Raw genomic sequence first — 25539 nt, forward strand, 5'->3', positions numbered from 1 at the left:
AATGAGTTTTCATTGATCTGGGGCAGAGATCTTAATACCTGTTTAACTCCAGCTTTGGACCGTTCGGCTCCTCTACGGACTCTACCTAATAAATCTGCAACTTTGATTAATTCATTCCTCTCTGATTCTGGGTTGACGGACATTTGGCGTTTTTTTCATCCTCAGGAAAAAGATTTTTCTTTTTTTTCACATGTTCACCATTCCTATTCAAGAATTGATTATTTCTTTATTGATTCTCGTCTTATTTCTTCAGTGATTAAATGTGATTATGACTCTATAACCATTTCGGATCATGCTCCACTTAAGCTTTCTATTAAAATTCAGGCCAATACACAAAATAATAGACAATGGCGTTTTAATTCCTTGTTGCTTCAGGACTCGGACTTTGTTAACTTTATGAATGAACCGATTGATCTTTTTTTTACAATTAACTATACAGAGGATATTTCTGTGAACATTCTTTGGGATACTTTTAAAGCTTATATTCGTGGTCAGATTATCTCGTATTCTGCTGCTTTGAGGAAGAAGCTGAAGCAGGAGGAGTTGGTAATCGTGGACAAGATTAAGGAAATTGATAAGAAATATGTTATAGCTCCTTCTGAGGAGTTATATAAACAAAGAACTGAACTTCAAATGAAACACAGTTTATTACTTTCGTCCTCGATTGTAAACCAATTAAAGAAAACAAGAAGTGAATTTTATGTACACAGTGACAAAATTGGCAAACTGTTGGCTAATCAACTGAAGTCTAATTATGCTAAATCTCAAATTAATCAGACTTATAACCAAAATGACCAACTGATACTTGACCATGTGGGGATTAATCAAACTTCCTGTGATTTTTATTCTTCCTTATATCAATCAGAGTCTCCTCGAGATTCTAAATATATGAATGATTTTTTAGATAATCTAGACTTCCCTGAGATTTCACAGGATATGTCTTCTATGTTAGATATTCCCATTACCACGGATGAGATTAAGAATGTTATTTTCTCTATGAATTTGGGGAAAGCTCCTGGCCCTGATGGGTTTACCGTAGAATTTTATAAATGTTTCGCACCTTCATTAATCCCTTGGCTCTGTAGGGTTTTTCAGGCTTCATTAAAACTTGGTAAACTTCCTGAATCTTTCAATAGAGCGTCAATCTCTCTAATATTAAAGAAGGATAAAGATCCTGCTCAATGTGCATCTTATAGACCAATATCTTTATTAAATGTTGATTCTAAAGTTTTTTCTAAGTTATTAGCAAATAGATTAGAAAAAGTACTTCCTTTTATTATTTCGGAAGACCAAACGGGTTTTATTAAAGGTCGTTACTCTTTTTATAACATTCGCACACTGTTAAATATTGTTTATACCCCCTCACAAAATGTTCCTGAGTGTGTTATCTCTTTAGATGCTGAGAAAGCTTTTGATAGAGTAGAATGACCTTATTTATTTAAGGTGCTTGAAATGTTTAATTTTAGCTCGAAATTTATATCCTATATTAAATTGTTATATCATTCTCCTGTGGCCTCGGTCCGTACTAACTCTTTAAGCTCACCTTTTTTCCCTCTTTTTCGAGGTACTCGACAAGGGTGTCCTCTTAGTCCTTTATTATTTGATATTGCATTAGAACCTCTTGCAATTGCCATTCGAGAATCTCCAAATATTACTGGGATAACTCGGGGCTTAAAATCCCATAAAATATCACTCTATGCTGATGACTTACTTTTATATATTTCTAATCCCCAAAAATCCATCCCTGCTGTTTTAGAGCTATTAGCACAATTTGGTCTTTTTTCAGGTTATAAATTAAATCTTAGTAAGAGTGAACTTTACCCAATTAATAAACAACTTCCCTTGTATCATAACTTTCCTTTTAAATTGATTAATAATTATTTTTCATATCTTGGGATTAAAATTACTTGTAAATATAAAGATTTATTTAAGATTAACTTTTTACCCTTAATTGACCATATTATTCAACTTTCATCTAAATGGTTTCCTTTATATTTAACTTTGATTGGTCGTATTAATGCAGTTAAGATGTTTTTTTTGCCAAAATTTTTATATATATTTCAGGCATTACCAATTTTTGTTCCAAAATCTTTTTTTGATAAAGTTGACTCCAAAATTTCTTCATTTATTTGGCAAAATAAAAACTCGAGACTGGGTAAAATACATTTACATAAAGCTAAGAGAGATGGAGGCTTAGCATTACCTAACTTTAGATTTTATTATTGGGCAATTAATATTTGACATATGAAATTTTGGTTACTTGACCAGGATATACTATCCATTCCTAAATGGGTAGCATTGGAATTACAATCTGTTCAGGGGTATACACTTGGCTCTATTTTAGGTTCCTCTCTTCCTTTTGATTTGAAACGCCTTAAACAGGTGTCTAACCCGATAGTTAAATATACCTTACGTATTTGGTTTCAATTCAGAAAATTTTTTGATCTTAACCAATTTGGGCTAGCGATTCCTATTTTAGGTAACATATTTTTTCCTCCCTCTTTTACGGATCGTGCTTTTCAAATTTGGAAGACTAAGGGTATTTCACGGTTTTTGGATTTATTTTTAGATGGTTCCCTTATGTCTTTTGAACAATTATCTAATAAATATAATTTATCAAGAATACATTTTTTTTAGATATCTACAAGTTAGAAATTTCCTAAGTACTATACTTTCTTTCTTTCCAATGCTTCCTCCTACATACATTTTAAATACTATAATTAACCTTAATTCATGTCAGAAAGGTGCATCGGCTATTATTTATAATATTATTATGAAACTTAGGAAAGCTCCATTTGATAAGATTAGGTCAGATTGGGAACAAGAATTGGGATCTATTATTTCCGTGGATGACTGGGGGCAGATTTTACAATTAGTCAATACTTCCTCTATCTGTGCTAAACATTCCCTAATTCAATTTAAAGTTGTTCATAGAGCACATATGTCCAAAGATAAATTAGCTCGCTTTTATTCTCATATTAATCCTTTTTGTGATAGATGTCCGGGGCAGATAGCTTCTTTAACTCATATGTTTTGGTCTTGTCCTACTCTGGAAACTTTTTGGAGAGACATTTTTAATATTATTTCCAAGGTATTGAATATAGATATCTCTCCTCACCCTATTACTGCTATCTTTGGACTACCTAAAATTTCCAGTAATCTTTCTCCTTCAGCCCGTAGAATGATTGCATTTCTTACTTTAACGACGAAAAGATGTATTTTACAACATTGGAAAGAGCTTAATGCTCCAACTACCTTTTTTTGGTTTTCTCAGACGATATTATGCTTGAATTTGGAGAAAAATAGAAGCAATCTTTATGACTCTTCATTTAAATTTGAACAGACCTGGAGATCTTTTATTCAATATTTTCATTTAATGTAATATATACCCTTCTTGTTTTTTTTTACTGTTTTTAATGGAGGTCGGGATTGAGGACGTGATTTTAAGTTTTTTAACTCTGTTTGGTTTCAAGTTAGCCCATTGCTTTGCTTTGCTTTAGTTAGTTGCACGGTGGGTTTTTTTTTTGGGTTTTTTTTTTCCTTTTCTCTATTGCTATATATAAAAATTAGTATACTATTATGTTACCTTGGTACATTATGTTTAAATTACATTGTTTGTATTTTTTTTGTATTAATATCTCCTGTAATTTTATTATATTCTAACAGTGTATTAGTGCCTATATGGCTTACCTTTTTGTATACTTATTCAATAAAAAGATTTAAAGAAAGAGAAGGGTGAAGATCTTGAAGAATTCTGAAGAATATCAGGAAGAGACAGGGATGAGAAAAGTAAATACTTTGCAGAAACTTTCAATGGGTTTTGGTTCTTTTGTCAATCATCATAAATGAGGGGGCATAATTTGAAGGATGTGCTAGGGTTAGGCTGCAAATGTCGCCACATTTCTAGTGCCAATATAGCATACTCACAACTTACTAACCCTAACCTATACATTTTTGGAATGTGGGAGGAAACCAGAGCACCTGGAGGAAACCCACACAGTCATGAAGAGAACATACAAGTTCCTTACAGACAGCGGTGGGAAAGAATCTGAGTCGCTGGTATGGTAAAGCGTTACGCTACTTTTTATGCCACCATGTTCCCCAATGATGTAGCATAACTTCTTCACTTTATTATTCTACACCTCACACAGACCAGAATCCCATGTAGTTTTGAAATATTCTCTCACCCCAATCTGGCATCTTTAGAGATCTACATAAATATCCATGTCCTTATTCCAATATTCCTCCAGTCATGCACCCTGTCCTCAAATCCCCACCAAAATATATTATCATCAGCCTCATTTCTGCCTTTTGCACTAAACATATCTCCTGAATTTTTTCACTCCCCCCTCCTACCCCAAGTACTGTTAGCAAATTTTCAGAATCAGGTTTATTATGATTGGCAAATGTTGTGAAATTTGTTGTTTTGTGGCAGCAGTACAGCACACTACATAAAAATTAAAATAAGAATATATTTAAAAAACAAATAATAAGTGCAAAATGAGAGCAAAATAGTGAGGTAGAATTCATTGGTTCATGGACAATGCAGAATCTATCCATTTATTTATGTATAGGTCAGCCATCACTAATCCGGCACCATTGGGACCTGAGGAGTGCCGGATTAGTGAAAATGCCGAATTACAGAAGGATCACTTTAAGCATAATCAGTGCCGGATTACCAAAGGAACCGGATTACAGATAGACGGATTAGTGAAGGTCGACCTGTATTTGCTTATTATTGGCACAGTTTGTCTTCTTTTGTATACTGGTTGTTTGTCAGGTTTTGTGTGTAGTTTTTCACTGATTCTGTTGTATTTCTTTGTTCTACTGTGAATGCCCACAAGAAAATGAATCTCAGGGTTGCATATAGTGACATATATGTACTTTGATAATAAATTTACTTTGAACAATCAGACGGTGGAGGAGAAGAAACTGTTTCTAAAATGTCTTCAGGCTCCTGAAGCTCCTCACTCATGGTAGCAACGAGAAGAGGGCATGTCCTGGGTGGTGAGAGTCCTTTAAACGTTCATCAATATTTACTAAAGGTATTGCAGGTGATGAATGATCTTATTGAAGGAAAACTTTGTATACACTGAAGAAGACAAAACATCAGTTCTCAACAGGATACATCCTTTTTTACTTCAAAAGTAGTCAAATTTGACATTACCAAGGCCTTCAAAATTCTACTTGAAGGTCTATTGCATACTGGTGAACTGGAGAATGGCCAATATGATACCTTTATTAAAAAGGGAGACAGGACTAATCCGGGTAATTAAAGCAAAGCCAGTTTAACATCTGCGGTGGATAAAATTAGTTAATTAAAAATGAAATTCCCATGTATCTAGTTAAAGATCAAATAGTTAGAAATAGCCAGAACAGATTTTAAAAAGAGGCACTTGTATTTGGTACATATTACTATGCAGCCACATACAAATCTTTGAAGATATAATTAATAGACACAGAGAGTAGGGAAATGGAGTATGTATGGATGTTATTAAGAAGTTTGACTACATACCATGCAAGAGATTAGTGGAGGAGATTAAGGGGCACAGAACTAGAGAAGCACAAAATTGGTTCAAGGAAGAAACTAGGTAAGAAGTTAACAAGAGCTTTACAGAGTGGGTTGAAATGAATGACTACAATTGGATGCAGTTTTCCAGTTGAAGCAGAACCAATTTGTTTTTTTTAAAAAAGCGTTATCAGCATTGTTTGCTACACCAAGAGGCGACAATACCTAATAAAGTGGCCTCTATGAAGACTACATTATAAATCCTGTTTACTCATCCTCCCTCAAAGCTTTATACACATATATCAGAATCAGGATCAAGGTGCTTTAAAAGGGACAGTAACATCATGAAGGATGCCACCCACCCTGCTCATGGACTGCTTGTCCCACTCCCATCAGGGAGGAGGCTACATAGCATCCATACCAGGACCACTTGACTCAAAAACAGTTATTCTCCCCAAGCAGTAAGGCTGATCAACACCACATCCCACTAACCCACACCACCTACCACCACTACCTTATCATTTCTTGTCAGTCATTTTATAACAGATACTCCTGCATCCAGTGTCACTTTATCTTATATATTCATATTTGTGTTTTTTATATTCTGTTCTTTATCTTATCATATTTTTTGTATGCTGCATCAGATCTGGAGTAACAATTATTTCGTTCTCATCTGCACACGTGTACTGGAAATTACATTAAACAATCTTAAATCTCGAATTATCACTGCCATGCAGTATGCTGTGAAATGTTGTTTGGTGGCAGCAGTACAGTGCGATACATAAGAAATATATTCAATTTAATATTTTATATATATTTCTTATTGCAATTTACAGCATATTTATGTTTTGCACTGTACTGCTGCCGCAAAATAACAAATTTCACAGTATATGCCAAGGATAATAAACCTCATTCAGATTCTGAAGTCTCCATTTCAGCCAATCTTCTCAATGGCCCAGTCTTCTAGCCAATTGTGCGTAATGATCTGGATTCTGTCACAGAATGTGTGGTGTTGAAATCTGATGAAGCCGTAAGGTTAGATTAGATCGAAAGGAGATGGGAACTGGACAGGAAATTGCTGAGCTACAGAATGATGAACCATTTCATTAAGTGGCAGTGATTACTCATTATCCTGCTCCTATATTTTATTGACCAGGGAGGTAAATAGTGGAGTGGTAGCATGGTGGTTAGCGTCACAGCACAAGTGACCCGGGTTCAATTCCCACTGTTGTCTATAAGGAGTAAGTATGTTATGCCCGTGATCACACAAGTTTCCTCCAGGTTCTTTGGTTTCCTCTGACAGTCCAAAGACGTACAGGTTACAGTCAGTAAGTTTGGGCATACTATGTCGACATTTGCGGGTCGTACCCAGCACATCACTGGACTGTGTTGGTAGTTGATGCAGACGACACATTTCACTGTATGCTTCGATGTTTCACTGTACATGTAAAACTAATACCTTAAAACCCAGGACAGAATGAGTCATTTCCTAATCCGATGCCTAAATATTTCAAGGAAGATTGCAGAACCTGAAATGCAAACTGAATGAATTTTAACTAAATGATATAGCCAAAATACTTTTGACTTCCGATCTTTGTAGATCACTACACATGGACAAGGATGCCAATTGATATACAACACACAATGGAACTTGAATGCATAAAAACTAACTTGCATATATGTGAGGCTGACAATCAAAAACGGGAGCAGCTTTTAAACAGACAATTGAGCCCCAGCCTGTCAGGCTATCTTCCTCAAAGAGGTTCCCTTCTCATCTCTTCCACCAACCACAGCAAATCCCACCCCATTTCTAGACCCACTACCTCCCATTATTATAAAATCCATAGGGCAATACAGCACCAGTACAGCCACCACCCCTGGTTCCACGTACCTGCTGCTCTTTGATGTGTCCCCTACAGAACGTAACATTTATCCATCCAAGTCCTTCTTAAGTGATACTATTATACCAGCCTCAACCATTTCCTCTGGCAGCTCCCTCTGAACAGCGATATACTGATCACTGTTTGGGTGAAAAGATGCCTCTTAGATATCTTTTAAAATCTCAAATGAAGTCAAATTGGGGTATCTGGTAGGAAACTGCGGTTGAAGCTAAAAGCAGTTCATTACTGGTATTACTAAAAGGTGAAACAGGGTCATGGAGCTTTATTTCATTTACATTGGAACAAACTACAATTCCAGCATAGAACGTAGAATATAGAACCTGGAATATTACAGCAGAGTATAGGCCACAATGTTGTACTTTAACCTACTCTAAAATCAATCTAACACTCCTCTTCCACATAGCCCTCCATTTTTTCCTTCATCCATGTAGCTATCTAATAGTGTCTTAAATGTCCCCAAAGTATCTGCCTCTACTACCACCCCGGCTGCATTTTCTATGCACCCACTACTCTCTATGTAAAAGAACTTGACCTCTGACACCCCACCTACACTTTCTTCCAATACCCTTAAAATTATTCCCTCTTCTATTTACCATTTCCACCCTGGGGAAAAAGTCTCTGGCTTGTCCACTCTATCATGCTCCTTATCATCTTGTACACCTCTATTAAGTAGTTTCTCATCCTCCTTCGCTCCAAAGAGGAAACCCCTAGCTTGCTCAACCTTGCCTCATACACCATGCTCTCAGATCCAGACAGCAGCTTCGTGTTTTATCCAGATCCCTGAATTGAAGTCGCACTTTTACCTTTGAGATGTCTTGACCATCAACTTTGATGCAACCTCCGTTGAGGTCATAAAACCGGAAGAGGAGCCGGATGATGGTGCTTTTTCCTGAGCCCGACGGACCAACCTGAAAAAAATATCAAGACATAAAATTGTTAATTCAATGCCTAGAATAGCCACTGCTACATCATCTACAAGTAAGCAGTATTCCCATGATATTTAGAATCATACTCTGACTTGCTGTGTTCCTCCAGCATTTTGTGTGAGTTGTTCAAGACCCAGGATATGCCCTCTTCTCATTGTCACCATCAGGGAGGAGGTACAGGAACCTGAAGACACACTCATCAATTTAGGAACAGCTTCTTCCCCTCTGCCACTAATTTCTCAATGCTTCAGAAACCCATGAACACTACCTCACTATTTTCACTCTCATTTTTCATTACTTATTTAATTTAAATTCATATATATTTCTTATTGTAATTTACAACTTTCTTACGTACTGCACTGCTGTTGCAAAACAACAAATTTCACAACATATGTCAGTGATAATAAATCTGATTTTAATTCCAAAGATTTCCAGCATCTGCAGAATCTCTTGCGTTTTCAGAATCAGAAACGGAATTACATTTATTATCACTGTTTTGCAGAAGCAGTACAATTCATAAATATACTATAAATTATAATAAGAAATATATATAAAAAATTAAATTAGTAGTGCAAAAAGAGAGCAAATTATGAGATAGACTTCATGGGTTCATTGTCTTAATGTTGAGTGTGTTTCTTCACACTTCTGTACTTCCTTCTTGATAGTAGTAATGAGCAGAGGGCATATTCTGGGTGGTAAGGGCCCTTAATATAATATTGTTTAATATACAGTTGTTATAAAATGTTTTGTGTAAAAAGAAGATTTTTCCCATTAGCCTAACGGGGCACAAATACCATTTTACTATTCTTTTAAAAAATGTAATTCATTCAGTGAATGAGTGAGTGAGGGCCTCTGTCAGTCAGAGTTGACCATGGATATTACATCCTAGCTGTCTAGACACGCAAGCCTGCCCAGTACGATATAGAGAACAAGCTGTTGTCCATGTAGCAAGCTCCCACTCTCCATGCATCTGATGAACCCAAAGGAAGAGCAGAGTCCGATACAGTTTGGTACTAGCAGCATCGCAGGAGTTGCCAGTCAGCAATGAACTCAATGTAAGTCTGCCTTTGGGACTCCAGCTCCGGATTGTCCCCCCAGGGTTTACTCCCGAAGCCTTCCCCATGGGTGGGTATAGCCACAAGACAGTAGAGGTTTGAGATCAGAGATTTCCTTCTCCAAGGTGAGCTGCCAATCATGGCTGACAAGCCCCATCTGTCTGAAGCAACTGGTTCTAAGGAGCCAGCAACCTGCCTTTGCCCCTTCTTCTGTCAGTAGAAATGGTTCCACCTGGCTTAGTAGTTAAGCCACTTGTGAAGGCCAGGAGCTGGACTTGGTTGTCAGAGGCTACTTGAGGCACACACCACTGGGAGCATTTAATAGGCAGTAGGAGACTGTTTTCATTACCACCCCCAGCTATAACAACCTTACAATATCTCTAAAAATTGGCACGATCATAATTATTACTCATTCGTCATTCTTCTTCTTGAGCCCGTCACCTTGATTGGGGTGTAGGCTGCCAACAGCACCTCACTAGAGCCCTTTGTTCTGGACCAGTCTTTCAAGTTATCTCCAAGTGTAGCCCATCTTTGAAGATCCTTCCTCTCCAAGGGATGAGGTTTCTGGAACTTCTGTTGGTGGTTCTGTAGCTCTGGATTTTGACAGGATGGGGGCTGCTCACCCCATGCTCAACCCTGCTCCTTTTGCAGCTGGGCTTGACACCCTCTACGGTGGAGTTTCACTTGATATTTCCTGGAGAAATTCTCTCTAAATCCTTGCAGTCTTTATGGTGATGATGGTTGCCTAGCCATGGGTGAATCAGTTCAGCTAACTCTATTCTGATATCAATTAACAGTACTACCGTTAACAAGTTGGCAGTCCACTTGGGCAAGTTATGGTGTGCACCCTTCCCGCCACTTTGGTGGGTCATGTGACTCCCAATACCTTTTTGGGTTTGTGAATTCTTGCCACAGTGTGACTTTACTGTCTGAAAAAAATAAAATGCACTGTTAGCGCACTGTAGTAAACTTACCAGGGCCATTGTTTGTCCCGGCTGAACAGAGAATGTTATGCCTTTCAAGATTTCTTTACTGCAACAGAGAAGTTACAAAATAAAAGTGTAAGTAGAAGTGTAAGCTCTATTTAAAGAATCTTAGCATTTGCAATCCTTACAGGCATCCATCACTCAACAGCTTCAAACAGAGGAAACTGTTTTTATGATGATTAGGAGAGATTAGAATTGAAAATCATGTACATTTCTACACTGCTTTACTTGTGAAATATTGTCCAAGAGAGGAGCAGCAAATTTTATCAATGGCACCAAAGACACTCTTTAAATATCATTTTCCAATATTAAACAAATTAACCTAAACCTAATTTTCCAATATTAATATTAATAAAATTATTGCGTGCAGTTCAAGTCACTCATAGGCAGGAAAGATATCAATAAGATTGAAAGACTACAGAAAAAATTTACAAGGACTTTGATGGGACTTGAGGACCTGTTTTATAATGAAAGATTGAATGAGGGAGAGATTTAATAAATGTATATAAAATTATGAGGATATAGATAGGGTAGATGTAAGCAAGCTTTTCCCACTGAGGACGGGTGAGACTACAACTATGGGTTAAGGGTGAAAGGGGAAATGTTTAAGGGGAACATGAGGGTGAACTTCTTCACTCAGAGTGTGGTGAGTGTGTGGAATAAGCTGCCAGCTAAAGTGATGGATGTGGGTTTGATTTCAATATTTAAGAGAAGTTTAGATAAGAAAATGGATAAAAGGGGTATTGAGGACTATGGTCCAGGTGCTGGTTGATAGGGCTAAGCAGAATAATAGTTCAGCACAGTCTAGATGGGCCAAAGGGCCTGTTTCTGTGCCGCAGTGCTCTGTGACTCTATAATATCATCAAATGCCATTATTTTTGTAAACCTACAGTATAATCCCTCCAACTTCAAACTATCATAGTTTAAATCTTTCAGCCAAACTAATTTATTAAAAATAATCACAATTTCCTAGAGTCTTTTTGAGGTACCTAGAGTTGTGGATATTGCCCATCCAGCACAACACATGTGGGAAGAGTCTGGCCATGTGTATTAGTAGAAGACATAAATGTATAGACCATTTTCTAAATGGGGAGTGAAATCAGAAATTATAAGTGCAAAGGGACTTGGGAGTCCTCGTGCAGATTTTCCCTGAAGGTTGACTTTCCAGTTGAAGTGGTAGTAAGGAAGGCAAATGCAATGCACGCACAGCTGAGTGAGTTTTCGTGCTGTTCTACTCTACGATCATACCTCTGAGAGCAAGCATCAATTCATCTGATGTACTTGGATACTAAAGCAAAGCTGGGAATCAGCAGTGAGCACTTTGCTTTACAGCCCCAGTGATCAGTGATTGGGGTTCAATTCCCACTGCTCTCTGTAAGGAGTTTGTATGTTCTCCCTGTGAATGTGTGTGTTTCCTCTGGCTGCTCCGGTTTCCTCACATTTCCAAAAAAAGACGCACAGATTAGGATTAGTGAATTGTGAGTGTTCTATGTTGGAAGCATGGTGACACTTGCAGGCTGCCCAGCATAATCCCTGCTGATTTGATTTGACACAAACTACGCATTTCCCAGCATGTTTCAAGCTTCAATGTACATTTAACAAATAAAGGTGATCTTTAATCTTTAGCTCTTTAAGCATAAAGTGTGGACGTGTAGATAGGTGGGCATATCTACAGTGATGAAATGCTTTGAATGATTGGTCATGGCTGGAATCAACTCCTGCCTCAGCAAAGACCTGGACCCACTGTAATTTGCCTATCCCTACAATAGGTCTATGGCAGATGCAACCTCAAAGCCTCATCACACATCACCTGGACAATACAAACACCTATGTCAGGATGCTGTTTGTTGACTATAGCTAAGCTACAGAACCTGGGCCTCTGTATCTTCCTCTGCAATTGGATCCTCGACTTCCTAATCGGAAAACCACAATCTGTGCAGAATAGTAATAATATCTCCTCCTCGCTGACAATCAACACTAGCTATGTGCTTATCCCACTGCTCTACTCTCTCTGTACCCATGACTGTGTGGCTAGGTATAGCCATAATGTCATCTATAAATTTGCTGATGATTCAACCATTTTTGGCATAATCACAGATGGAGATCAGAGGGTGTATAGGAGTTAGCTGAGTGGTGTCACAGCAACAATCTTGCACTCGATGTCAGTAAGTCCTAAGAGCTGATTGTGGATTTCAGGAGGAGTAAGATGAGGGAACATGAACTAGACCTCATACAGAGATCAGAAGTGGAGAGAATGATCAATTTCTAGTTCCTGGGTGTCAAGATCTCCAAGTTTTGACCTGGCCCCAACATCGATACAGCTACAAAAAAGGTAAGACAGTGGCTATATTTCATTCGGAGTTTGAGATTTGGTTTGTCACCTAAAGCACTCGAAAACTTCTACAGATGTACAGTGGAGTGCATTTTGACAGGCTAAATTACTGTCTGGTATGGGAGGGGGGGTTGCTACTGCACAGGATTGGAAGAAAACCCAGGAAGTGGTAAAACTAGTCAGCTCCATCTTGGGTACTAGCCTCCATGGTATCCAAGACATCTTCAAGGAGCAGTGCCTCAGAAAGGCAGCATCCATTAAGGACCCCCATCATTCAGGACATGCCCTCTTCTCATTGTTACCCTCAGGAAGGAGGTACAGAAGCATGAAGGTACACACTCAGCAATTCAGGAACAGCTTCAACCCCTCTGCTGATTCCTAAATTGAACCCATAAACACTACCTCACTTTTTTTGTATTGAATATTATTTTTGTTTTTGCACTATTTTCAATTTAATTATTTAATATACATATATATACACACTAATTGTAATAGGTTTATTTATTTATTTTCTCTCTACTATCATGTGTTGCATTGTACTGCTGCCATTAAGTTAACAAATTTCACAACATATGCTAGTGACAATAAACCTAATTCTGACTCTGATTCAAGACAAAATGTTGCTGCTAATTTTCACAGAGTGCTGTATTTTATTGTGTCTTATTCCATTGTCAGCAGCCTCTTCATATCTGACCCATTGGTGACACCTGGCATAGACTGGGGACTGCTCTGTCTGCAAAATGTGAAGTTTCCAGGTGGCCATTATTTCAAATTCTATCTCCATTCCCATTTTGACATATCGGCCCATGACTTCCTCTTCTGCCATGATAAAGCCACTCTCAGGTTGGAGGAGCAACACCTCATATTCTGTCTAGGTAGTCTCCAACCTGATGGCATGAACATCGATTACTCAAACATCCAATAATTTTTTTACTCTCCCTTCCCTCTTTTTCAATTCCCCACTCTGGCCTTTTACCTCTTCTCCTTCCCTGTCTCCCATGGTCCACTCTCCTCTCTTATCAGATTCCTTCTCCAGCCTTTCACCTTTTCCACCTATCACCACCCAATTTCTTACTTCATTCCCTCTCCCCACCCACCTGGCTTCACCTATCACATTCTAGCTTGACTTCCTTCTCCTCCCCCCACCTTCTTATTCTGGCATCTTCCCCTTTCCTTTCTAGTCCTGATGAAGGGTCTCAGCTGAAACCCAGCATTTCCATGGATGCTGCCTGATCTGCTGAGTTCCTCCAGCATTTTGCAATTGATTTACAGCATCTGCAAAATCTTTTGGTGTATCTGATCTGTGTGGCTTTTCTTCCAACACTAGCTTAGATCTAGTGTATTTGCTCATAGAGTGACAATAGACATAGGCAATAGGTGCAGGAGTAGGCCATTTGACCCTTCGAGGCAGCACTGCCATTCACTGTGATCATGGTGAATTGGTGCCACCTTCCAACTGCATAATATAATAGAAATCTAAAAACTGCAGAAGCTGAGATTCTGCTGCTGCCAGACCTGCTGAGAAATCCCAGTATTTTCAGTTTATGTGTCAGCTGTGGTGAGACCAGACTCCAGTTACAGTGCGCTGTTCAGGTCACCGCACTACAGTAAGTAATTGTGCTGGAGACAGTGCAGAGGGGATTTACCAGGATGCTGCCTGGATTGGAGGACTAGATTAGCTTTATTTGTCACATGTACTGTGCTCGCAACATATAGTGGAAAGTACCATTTGTGTCAACAACCAACACAGTATGAGTATGTGGTGGGGGCAGCCCACGAGTGTCTCCATGCTTCCAGTGCCAACACAACAGTCCACCAACTTACTAACCCTAACCTGTACATCTTTGGAATGTGGAGGAAACTGGAGCACCCCAAGGAAACCAACACGGTAATGGGGAGAGCATTACAAACTTCTTACACACAGCTGCAGAAATTGAATCCTTGCTGATCGCTGGTGATGTAAAGAGTTTTTTCACTACTGTGCTGCCTACATGGTACATGGACATTAGCTATAGGCTGGGCTTGCTTTTCCGTGGAGTGAAGGATACCTGATTGAAATACAGTGGATTACAGTTAATTAGGCCATCGGTTAATCAAGAAAACAGTTAGCATTTTCATCACTTATTTGGGACATTACGACTTTTAATTGGGACAGGAAACTGTTGCCAAACAGCTTCTATTTAATTCTTCAAGTGCAATTATGTGGCTATTAGACACTACACTGTGCTTCGAGTGAATAGTTGCATGTGATTGTTATGTTATTCACTTAGGCTAATGGACACCAAATTTAAAAGAATTTTTTAAAATCACTACTTCATTCAGGAAGGCAATGAAGGCAGTCCACTATTGGCATGAGGTGCAGATAATGGATGATAACTATTAGGAACTAATACACAGTTTTATCAAAATCCAAGTTTCAGTTTCATTTTGATTATCAAAATCAAAATTTCTTATTAAAGTACATACACGTCAGCATACCCAACCCTGAGATTTGTTTTCTTGTGGGCATACTCAGCAAATCCAAGAAACACAATAAAATCATTGAAAGACTGTACCCTAAAGGACAAACAACCAATGTGCAAAAGACATTAAACTGTGCAAATACAAAAGAAAAAAAAAGCAATAAATATCAAAACCATGAGATGAAGAGTCCTTGAAGGTGAGTCCATGGGCGTGGGAGAAGTTCAGTGATGGGGCTAGCGAAGTTATTGCCTGTGGTTTAAGACCCTGATGGTTGAGGGCTATTACAAACCTGATGGTGTGGGTGCTGAGGCTCCTGTGCTTTCTTCCTGACAGTAGTAGTGAGAAGAGGGCATGGTCTGGAAGGTGAGAAGTCCTTGATGATATATGCTGCTTTCCTGCAACATGCAGATGTGCTCAATGGTTGGGAGGCTTTGCCCTTGATAGGCTGGGCCATATCCACAACTTTTTGTGAGCTTTTCCATACAAGGATATTGGTGCTTTCATACCAGAATGTGATATAACCACACATATATACACTCTACCACATATCTATAGAAGTCTGTCAAAGTTTTAGATGATTTGCCAAATCTTCACAAACTTCTAAGTAAGTAGAGGTGCTGCCATGCTTTCTTTGTAATGGCACTTAGGTGCTGGGCCCAGGACTGATCCTCTGAAATGATAACACTGAGGAATTTAAAGTTGCTGACCATCTCCTTCTCTGACCCCCTGATGAGAACAACTCATGGACCTCCAGTTTCCTACTAAAGTCAATAATTAGCTCCTTGGTCTTGCTGGCATTGACAGAGAAGGTGTTGCTACGGCACCATTCAATTTCCCTCCTATATGCTGATTCATTATCACCTTTTATTCAGCCAACAACAAAAGTAAACAAATAAGGCATTGGATCGAAATAAGCTCCAGAAAGTTGTAAACTCGGCCAACTCTATTGTGGCCACTAGCCTCCCCAGCATCCAGGATATCTTCAAGGGACGATGCCTCAAAAAGGAGGTATCCCTCATTAAGGACCCCCATCACCCAGGACATGCCCTCTTCACATTACTACTATCAGAGAGGAGGTACAGGAGCCTGAAGGTGCAAACTCAACAATTTAGCTGCTTTCCCTCTGCAATCAGATTTCTGAATGGACATTGAACCCATAAACGCCACCTCGCTACTTTTTATTTATCTTTTTGCACTGCTTATTTTAATTAACCTTTAGATATATATATGCTTCTTACCATAATTTACAGTTTTTATGTTTTGCAATGTACTGCTACCACATAACAACAAATTTCATGACAAAGGCCAGTGATATTAAATCTGATTCTGATTTTGAGCTGTGCTCAACCACACAGTCATAAGTGTAAAGTGAGTAGAGCCTGTGGTGCGCCTGTGCTGAAGGAGATCATGCAGGAGATGTCGTTGCCAATCCAAACTGACTGGAGCCTGCAAGTGAGGAAATGCAGAATCCAGTTGCACAAGGAGGTATTGAAACCAAGACCTTCAAGCTTATTGATTAGTTTTGAGGGGATGATAGTTTTGAATTCCAAGCTGTAGTCAATGAAAAGCAACCTGATGCATACATCTTTGCTGTCCAGATGTTCCAGGGTTGAATGAATACCAAATGAAATGGCATCTGGTATTGACCTGTGGTAATGGTAGGAAAACTGGAGTGGATCCAAGTCACTTCTCAGGCAGGAGTTGATATGTTTCATCACCACTCTCTCAAAGCACTTCGTCACTGTGTTTGTAAGTGCTACTGAACGAAAGAACTTACTGTTTTGTACTGATAGCATTTATACTGTACTGTACTAGTATTGGTCGTCAGAGAACACAAAAGCACAGAAACTGGCCCTTCGGCCCATCTAGCTTGTGCCAAACTATTAATCTGCCTAGTCCCATCAACTTGCATCCAGATCATAGTCCTCCATACACCTCTCAACCATGTGCCCATGCAAATTTTTCTTAAATGATTAAATCGACCCCGCATGCACCACTTGCTCTGGCAGATTGTCCCATACTCTCACCACCCTCTGAATGAGGAAGATCCCCCTCACGTTCCCTTTAAACATTTCACATTTCACCCTTAACCCATGAACTCCAGATCTAGCCGGTCCTAACCTCAATGGAAAAAAGCCTGTTTGTATTTATCCTATCTATACCCCTCATAATGTTTCTATCAAATCTCTCCTCAATCTTCTATATTGTAAGAAATAAAGTCTTAACCTATTCAACTTTTCCCTATAATTCAGTTCCTCAAGACCCAAAAACATCCTTGTAAATTTTCTCTGCACTATTTCAATCTTATTTACATCTTTCCTGTAGGTAGGTGACCGAAACTGCACACAATATTCTAATGTCTTATACAACTTCAACATAACATCCCAACTCCTGTACTCAATATATTGATTTATGAAGGCCAATGTGCCAAAAACTTTCTTTATAAACCTATCTACCTGTGATGCCACTTTCAAGGAATTATGAATCTGTATTCCTCGATCCCTCTGTCCTACCACAATCCTCAGTGCCCTACTGCTCACTGTGTAAGACCTACCCTGACTGGTCCTTCCAAAGTGCAACACCTCACACCTGTCTGCATTAAATTTCATCTGCAATTTTTCAGCCCATTTTTCTAGCTCATCCAGATCCTGTTGGTTAGCTTTGATAGTCTTCCTCATTGTCCACAACACTCCAAATCGAAGAGCCATCTGCAGATTTGCTGATCCAGTTTACAACATTATCATCCATATCACTGATATAGATGTCAAACAACAATGGACACAGCACCAATCTCTGTGGCACACCACTAGTCACAGGCCTCCAGTCAGAGAGGTAACCATAAGACTATAAGATAGGAGCAAAATTAGGCCATCTGGCTCACCGAATCTGCTCTGCCATTTCATCATGGCTAATCCAATTTTCCTCTCAGCCCCAATCTCCAGCCTTCTTCCTGTATCTCTTCATGCCCTGACCAATCAAGAACCTATCAACCTCTGCCTTAAATATCCATAAAGATTTAGCTTCCACAGCCGATTGTGGCAAAGAATTCCTCAGATTCACCACTCTCAGGCTAAATAAATTCCTCATCTCCGTTCTAAAAGGATGCTCCTCTATTCTGAGGCTGTGTCCTCTAGTCTTAGACTCCCCACCACAGCAAACATCCTCTCCACATCCACACTATCAAGGCCTTTCATCATTCGATAAGCTTCAATGAGGTCATCCTTCATTTTTCTGAATTCTAGTGAATACAGGCCCAGAGCCATCAAACGCTCTTCATATGACAAGCCATTCAATCCTGGAATCATTTTCACAAACCTCCTCAGAATCACGTTTATTATCAGCGGCATGTGTCGTGAAATTTGTTAACAGCAGCAGCAGTTCAATACAATACATAATATAGAAAAAAATAAAAATAAAAACAAATAAGTAAATCAATTACAGTATATGTGTACGTCCTGTGCAGTAGCCCCCCCCCCATACCAGACAGTGATGCAGCCTGTCAGAATGCCCTCCACAGCACATCTATAGAAGTTTTTGAGTGTTTTTGTTGACATACCAAATCTCTTCAAACTCCTAATGAAGTATAGTTGCTGTCTTGCCTTCTTTATAGGGGCATCGATATGCTGGGACCAAGTTAGGTCCTTAGAAATCTTGACACCCAGGAACTTGAAACTGCTCACTGTCTCCACTTCTGATCCTTCAATGTGTTCCTTCATTTTACCCATCCTGAAGTCCACATTCAGCTCTTCAGGTCTTTCATCTTACGGACGTTGAGTGCAAGATTCTTGCTGCAACACCACTCCACAAGATGGTATATCTTGCTCCAGTACGCCTCTCTACTTCCTCAAAACTACTTGCCCCTCCACTTATTGTCATATCATCTGCAAACTTTGCAACAAAGCCATCAATTCCATCATCCAAGTCATTGACATATAACATAAAAAGAATCGGTCCCAACACAGACCCTTGTGGAACACCGCTAGTCACTGGCAGCCAACCAGAAAAGGCTCCCTTTATTTCTACTCTTTGCCTCCTGCCAATCAGCCACTGCTTTATCCATGCTAAAACCTTTCCTATAATACCATGGGCTTGTAGTTTGTTAAGCAGCCTCATGTGTGGCACCTTGTCAAAGGCCATCTGAAAATCCAAGTGCACAAAATCAACCGATTTTCCTTTGTCTATCCTGCTTCTTATTTCTTCAAAGAATTCCAACAGATTTATCAGGCAAGATTTTCTCTTGAGCAAACCATACTGACTACAGCCTGTTTTATCATGTGCCTCCAAGAACCTTGAGACCTCATCCTTAATAGTCAACTCCAACATCTTCCCAGCTACTGAGGTCAGACTAATTGGCTGATAGTTTCTTTTTGTCTGCTCTCTCCCTTCTTTAAGGGTGGCGTGTCATTTACAATTTTCCAGTCTTGCGTAACCATTCCAGAATCTAGTGATTCTTGAATGATCATTACTAATGCCTCCACAATCTCCTCAGACACCTCTTTCAGAATCCTGGGGTGTACACCATCTAGTCCAGGTGACTTACCTACCTTCAGACCTTTCACTTTCCCAAGAACCTTCTCTGTAGTTATGGTAACTTCACACACTTCAAGACTCCTAATACCTGGAACTTCTACAGTGAAGACTGACTCAAAATACTTATTCAGTTCATCCGCCATTTTGTTGTTCCCCATTACTACCTCTTCAGCATCATTTTCCAGCAGTCTGATATCCACTCTCACCTTTCTTTTCACTTTATGTAGCTAAAGAAACTTCTGGTATCCTCTTTAATATTATTGGCTAACTTACTTTTGCATTCTATCTTTACCTTCTTAATGATTTTTTAGTTGCCTTCTGTTGGTTTTTAGAAGTTTCTGAATCCTGTACCTTCTCTCTAGTTTCTGCTTCATTTGTGCCTTCTCCTTGGCTTTTATGTTGGTTCTGACTTCCCTTGCTAGCCAAGGTTGTGTTAACTTTCCTTCAGAATACTTCGTCCTCTTTGGGATGTATATATCCTGTGCCTTCGGAATTGCTTCCAGAAATTCCAGCCATTGCTGCTCTGCTGTCATCCCTGCTAGTGTTCTTTTCCAATCAATTCTGGCCAACTCCTTTCTAATGCTTCTGTAATTCCTTTTACTCCACTGTAATACTGGTACATCTGACTTTAGCTTTTCCTTCTCAAATTTCAGGATAAATTTGATCACATTATGAGGGTTCTTTTACCTTCAGCTCTCTAATCAATTCTGGTTCATTGCACAACACTCAATCCAGAATAGCTGATCCCCTAGTGGGCTCAACCATGAGCTGCCCTAAAAAGCCATCTCGTAGGCACTCTAGAAATTCCCCCTCCTGGAATCCAGCATCAACCTAATTTTCCCAATCTACTTGCATATTGAAGTCCCCCATAACCATTGAAACATTGCCCATTGGCATGCATTTGCTATCTCCCACTGTAATTTGTAGGCCACATCCTTAATACTATTTGGGGCTCTGTATACAATTTCCATCAGGGTCTTTTTACCTTTGCAGTTCCTGAGCTCTATCCACAATGATTCAACATCTTCCGACCCTATGTCACCTCTTTGTAATGATTTGATTTCATTTTTTAACCAACAGAGCAATGGCGTCCCTCTACCTTCCTACCTGTCCTTTCAATACAATATGTATCCTTGGACATTAAGCTCCCAGCTATAATCTTCTTTCAGCCATGATTCAGTGATGCCTGCAACACAATACCTGCCAACCTGCAACTGTGCTGCAAGTTCATCTATGCTTTCAAGAAAGAGATGGATAGAGCTCTCAAAGATAGCGGAATCAAAGGTTATGGGGATAAGGCAGGAACTGGATATTGATTGTGGATGATCAGCCATGATCACAGTGAATGGCGGTGCTGGCTTGAAGGGCCGAATGGCCTACTCCTGCACCTATTGTCTATTATTCCATAAACTGCTCGTATTCAATTACAATACCTTCAGTACTCTATTCCCTCTTTTTGACTTTGTCCGCCTTTTACATTGCAACTCTATCAACAACCTCTCCACACTATATATTGCTTCTGTTTGGAAACCAGCTACCTCACCTTCAGCAATATCATCCGCTTTTCCTATAATGCCATTTTTGACCACCCTTCTTTCATGAAGCCAATGTCTAACCTAACTTACTACCTCATCTTGAATGCCAAGCGACTGAACCAATCTCCCATGCGGGACCTTGTGAAAGGCCTTACTAAAGTACATGTATGCAACTTCCACTGCCTTGCCTTCATCAACTTTCCTGGCAACTTCTTCAAAAAACTATGAGATTGGTTAGACATGACTTACCACACACAAAGCCAAGTTGACTATCCCTAACCAGTCCCTATCTATCCAAATTCTTATATATCCTGTCCTTTAGAATACCTTCCAATAACTTTTCCACTACTGATGTCAAGCTCACTGACTTATAATTTCCTGGTTTATTCTTAGAGCCTTTCTGAAACAACAGAACAACATTAGCTATTCTCCAATTCTCCGGCACCTCACCTGTCACTAAGGATGTTTTAAATATCTTTGCTAGGGTCCCTGCAATTTCTGAACAAGCCTCCCACAAGGTACAAGGGAGCATCTTGTCAGGCCTTGGGGTTTTATCCACCCTAATTTGCCTCAAGACAGCGAACACCTTGTCCTCTGTAATTTGCATAGGGTCCATGACCTCGCTGCTGCACTTCCTCACATATATAGACTCTTTGTCTGCCTCCTGAGTAAATACAGATGCAAAAAGCCATTTAAGATCTTCTCCCTTCTCCTTTGGCTCCATGCATATATTATCAGTCTGATCTTCCAGAGGATCAATTTTGTCCCTCACTATCCTTTTGCTCTTAATAGATCGGTATTGAAATATAGCCACTGTCTTGCCTTCTTTTTAGCTGCTATATGTTGAGTCCAGGTTAGGTCTTCAGAGAAACTAACACCCAGGAACTTGAAATTGCTCACTCTCTCCACTTCTGATCCTCTATAAGGATTGATTTGTGTTCCCTCGTCTTACTCTTGCTGAAGTCCACAGTCAGCTTTTCGGTCTTGCAGAGGTTGAGTGCAAGGTTGTTGCTGCAACACTGCTCAACTAACTGGATTATCTTGCACCTAGATGCCCTTTCATCACCATCTGAAATTCTGTGAACAATAGTTGTATCATCGGCAAATTTATAAATGCTGTTTGAGCTATGCCTAGCCACACAGTCGTGAGTGTAGAGAGTAGAGCAGTAGGACAGAGATCACAGGGTATTTGGATACTGCAGGAATCCTCATAGTTGTGGTTTTATTCTCCCTTTCAAAGTAAGCATAAAAGGCACTGAGCACGTGTGGTAGTGAAGCATCACTGCCATTCATGATGTTGGGTTTTGCTTTGTAGGAAGTAATGGCCTGCAAAACCTGCCAGAGTTACCGTGGATCTGATGTCGCCTCTAACCTCTCCCAGAATTGTTTCTTGGCTTTTGAAATAGCCCTTTGCAAGTCATCCCTGCTTTTCTTAAACAGACCTGGACCACCAGACTTAAATGCCACTGATCTAGCCCTCAGAAGATTATGAACCTCCTGGTTCATCCACGGATTTTGGTTTGGGAATCCAGGCTTGAAGATGATCCCTTGAACACAGTCCAGTCCACTGATTCAACGCAGTCCTGTAAGCGCTCCTGTGCCTCCCTGATCCCATACCTTCTTGGTCCTCACCACTGGTGCTGCAGTCTTCAATCTCTGCTTATACTCTGGGAGTAGAAGTACAGCCAGGTTTTCAGACTTTCTGAAGTGTGGGCATGCAATAGCATGGTAGGCACTCCTGAACTTAGTGTAACAGTGGTCTAGTGTGCTGTTTCCTCTGGTACTACAGATGATTTGTTGATAATAATTATTTAGTGACTTTATCAAGCTGACGGTTAAAATCCCCAAAATGATGGGGAAGGCATCAGGATGTGCTGTTTCATGTCTGTTGATTATACCGCTCAGTTCGTCTAGAACCCATTTGATATAAGCCTGATGTGGAATGTTAACCGCTACCAAAAAGATCGCCGAAATCTACCACTGCAGGTAAAATGACCGGAATTTTATTGCGAGGTATTCCAGGTCCTGTTGAGCAATATTGAGATGTCACTAACACATTTGTACACCATGAGAAGTTGATCATGAAGCATACAGCTCCATCTCTGCTTTTGAGAAACTCAATTGACCTACCTTGATGATGTAATACAGATTATGAGAGGCACAGATAGTGCTGATAGTCAAAATCTTTTTCTCATAGTAGTGGGTAAGAGCAAGAGGCATAGTTTTAATGTGAGAAGTAGGAGATTTAAAGAGGACTAAGTTTTATTTACAGTGCGGTTGATATCTAGAACCTGCTGCCAGAAGAGGTGCGATATTTGACACCATATTTTTATTAAGAAGCATTTAGAAAGGCACTTAAATAGGAAGGAATAGAAAGATATGGTTGCAATGTGGGCAAACAAGATTACTATATGAATAAACTCTTCTTGGGCTTCCAGACAGGTATCAATTTTAATCGATGTTTCGATGACAAACTCTACCATTTCCATCAGCGATAATGCCTGTGCACATCTTGCCTGGTGGTATTTGTACCCTCACAGTCGGAACCTCCTGATTGGTTGAACTTCATCCAATCAAGTTTCCACTGTCCCACCTTGTTAACAATCAAATTCCAGTTCTTACCTTCATCTTTGTTAAAATTCTTTTCTTCTAGTTTTACTTCCATGGCTTCCATCACCAGGCTGTCTCAAAAGCCATTGGCACGGCACAGTAGTTTTCTGCCATCGAAGTCCACCCTATGGCCATTGCGAATGCAATATTCTGCTACTGTCGATTTCTCCGGATAACCCAAATGGATGCACCTTCTATGCTCCTTGATGCAGGTACAGCTTCTGTGCTCCTTCAACATGGATGATGCCCAAGCATCATCCCTAATGAAGATGGCAGAGTTTGTCATTGTGATGTTGGTTAAAAAAAAGATATCTGCACCTGGCTGGAAGCCCGAGAAGAGTTTATTCCTCACACACACTAGGAAAGCACTAGATCCTTTTTAAGATTAGTGTATTTCTACAGATTACCATGGAAAGCATTTCAACTGATTGCATCACCATCTGGTATGGAGAAGCCACAGGATCGGAAAAAGCTGCAGAAAGTTGCAAACTCAGCCAGCCCCATCACGTGCACTAACCTCCCCAGCATCGAAACATCTTCAAAAGGCGATGACTCAAAAAGGCAGCATCCATTATTAAGAACCCCCATCACCCAAGACACGCCCCTTCCTCATTGCTACCCTAAAGGAGAAGTTACAGGAGCCTGAAAACACACACTCAACATTTTCCCCTCTGCCCTCAGATTTCTGAATGGACAATGAATCCATGTACACTACCTCACTATTTTTGCTCTCTCAGTTACATGTGTTTGTGTTCAAAAAGCAGAGATCTTTGTCATTGATAGTTGGTGAGAAATAAGCAGTACGACAATTCAGAACAGTTTTGCTCACTGCATTTTCAAGCATTCAGGCTTGGAGGTGCCAGAAATGGCGCGGAGTGAAAATGGAATGATTTCACTACTTCAACAAGTTAGAACTTATGAAGAAATTGAAGGTATAGACAATCATCTTAAATGAAAATGAAGATTTGGAGGATGCAATCGTCAACAGCATTGTAGGAAGGTAGTTCTTATCTGCACTGATTTTGTTCATTTACAGTCAAAAGAACTTGACACGGATGAATTTCTCTGTTGATAGGTATTATGAACTATTACAGTTTTATAGTATTGCGGTGATATATAAAAATACACATGCTTAAATACACTTTTATACACACACACACACACACACACACACACACACATTTTTCTTGTAATTTCTAGTTTCTTTCATTAGTGTACTTTAGGTGCTGCTGCCAGGAAAACAAATTTCACAACATTCAAATTTCATGTCAGTGATATTAAAACTGATTCTGATAGACAAATGTTCAGAATGGATGTGTTGTACAACAGTGCTGCACCACCCTATGAGATTATGGCAACTTTTTTCTTTCCTTATTCCTCTACTTCCTTTTGGTCCTATAAGCTTCCAGGATTCCTGCAATTCTGGCCTTGACCACCTCAGAATTTACATTTTAATCCATTGGCAGCCCAGATGTTCAAATCGGAAATTATTCTCCCACAAACATCCTCTTCTCTATCAGCCACTCCTTTGTTAAAATACTGCTTAGGTCAACCCGTCAACCTCTGCTTTAGCATGTGTTTATTGACCATTGAGAAATATGATGGCGGAGGGGATGAAGCTGTGCGTCAAATCTAGTGTTACCTACGGAAGGGGCTTGGACCAGGGTACAACCAGGTCACGATTGAGGAGAT

General features: G+C 39.6%; 1 protein-coding gene across 5 annotated transcripts in view; it reads right to left on the bottom strand.

The window, feature by feature from the left end:
* LOC140199279 (ATP-binding cassette sub-family B member 6-like) overlaps positions 1 to 25539 on the bottom strand; it is a 265085-nt gene that overhangs the window by 104767 nt on the left and 134779 nt on the right. For all 5 annotated transcript variants that reach the window (XM_072261069.1, XM_072261072.1, XM_072261067.1 and 2 more), the window contains 2 exons: positions 10366 to 10423; positions 8214 to 8318 (listed from right to left, as the gene is read on the bottom strand). In XM_072261069.1, the coding sequence (XP_072117170.1) occupies positions 8214 to 8318; positions 10366 to 10423 (163 nt within the window). The remainder of the gene's footprint in view (positions 1 to 8213; positions 8319 to 10365; positions 10424 to 25539) is intronic.

Source organism: Mobula birostris, chromosome 6 (assembly GCF_030028105.1).
Source record: "Mobula birostris isolate sMobBir1 chromosome 6, sMobBir1.hap1, whole genome shotgun sequence".
Lineage (NCBI taxonomy): Eukaryota > Metazoa > Chordata > Chondrichthyes > Myliobatiformes > Myliobatidae > Mobula > Mobula birostris.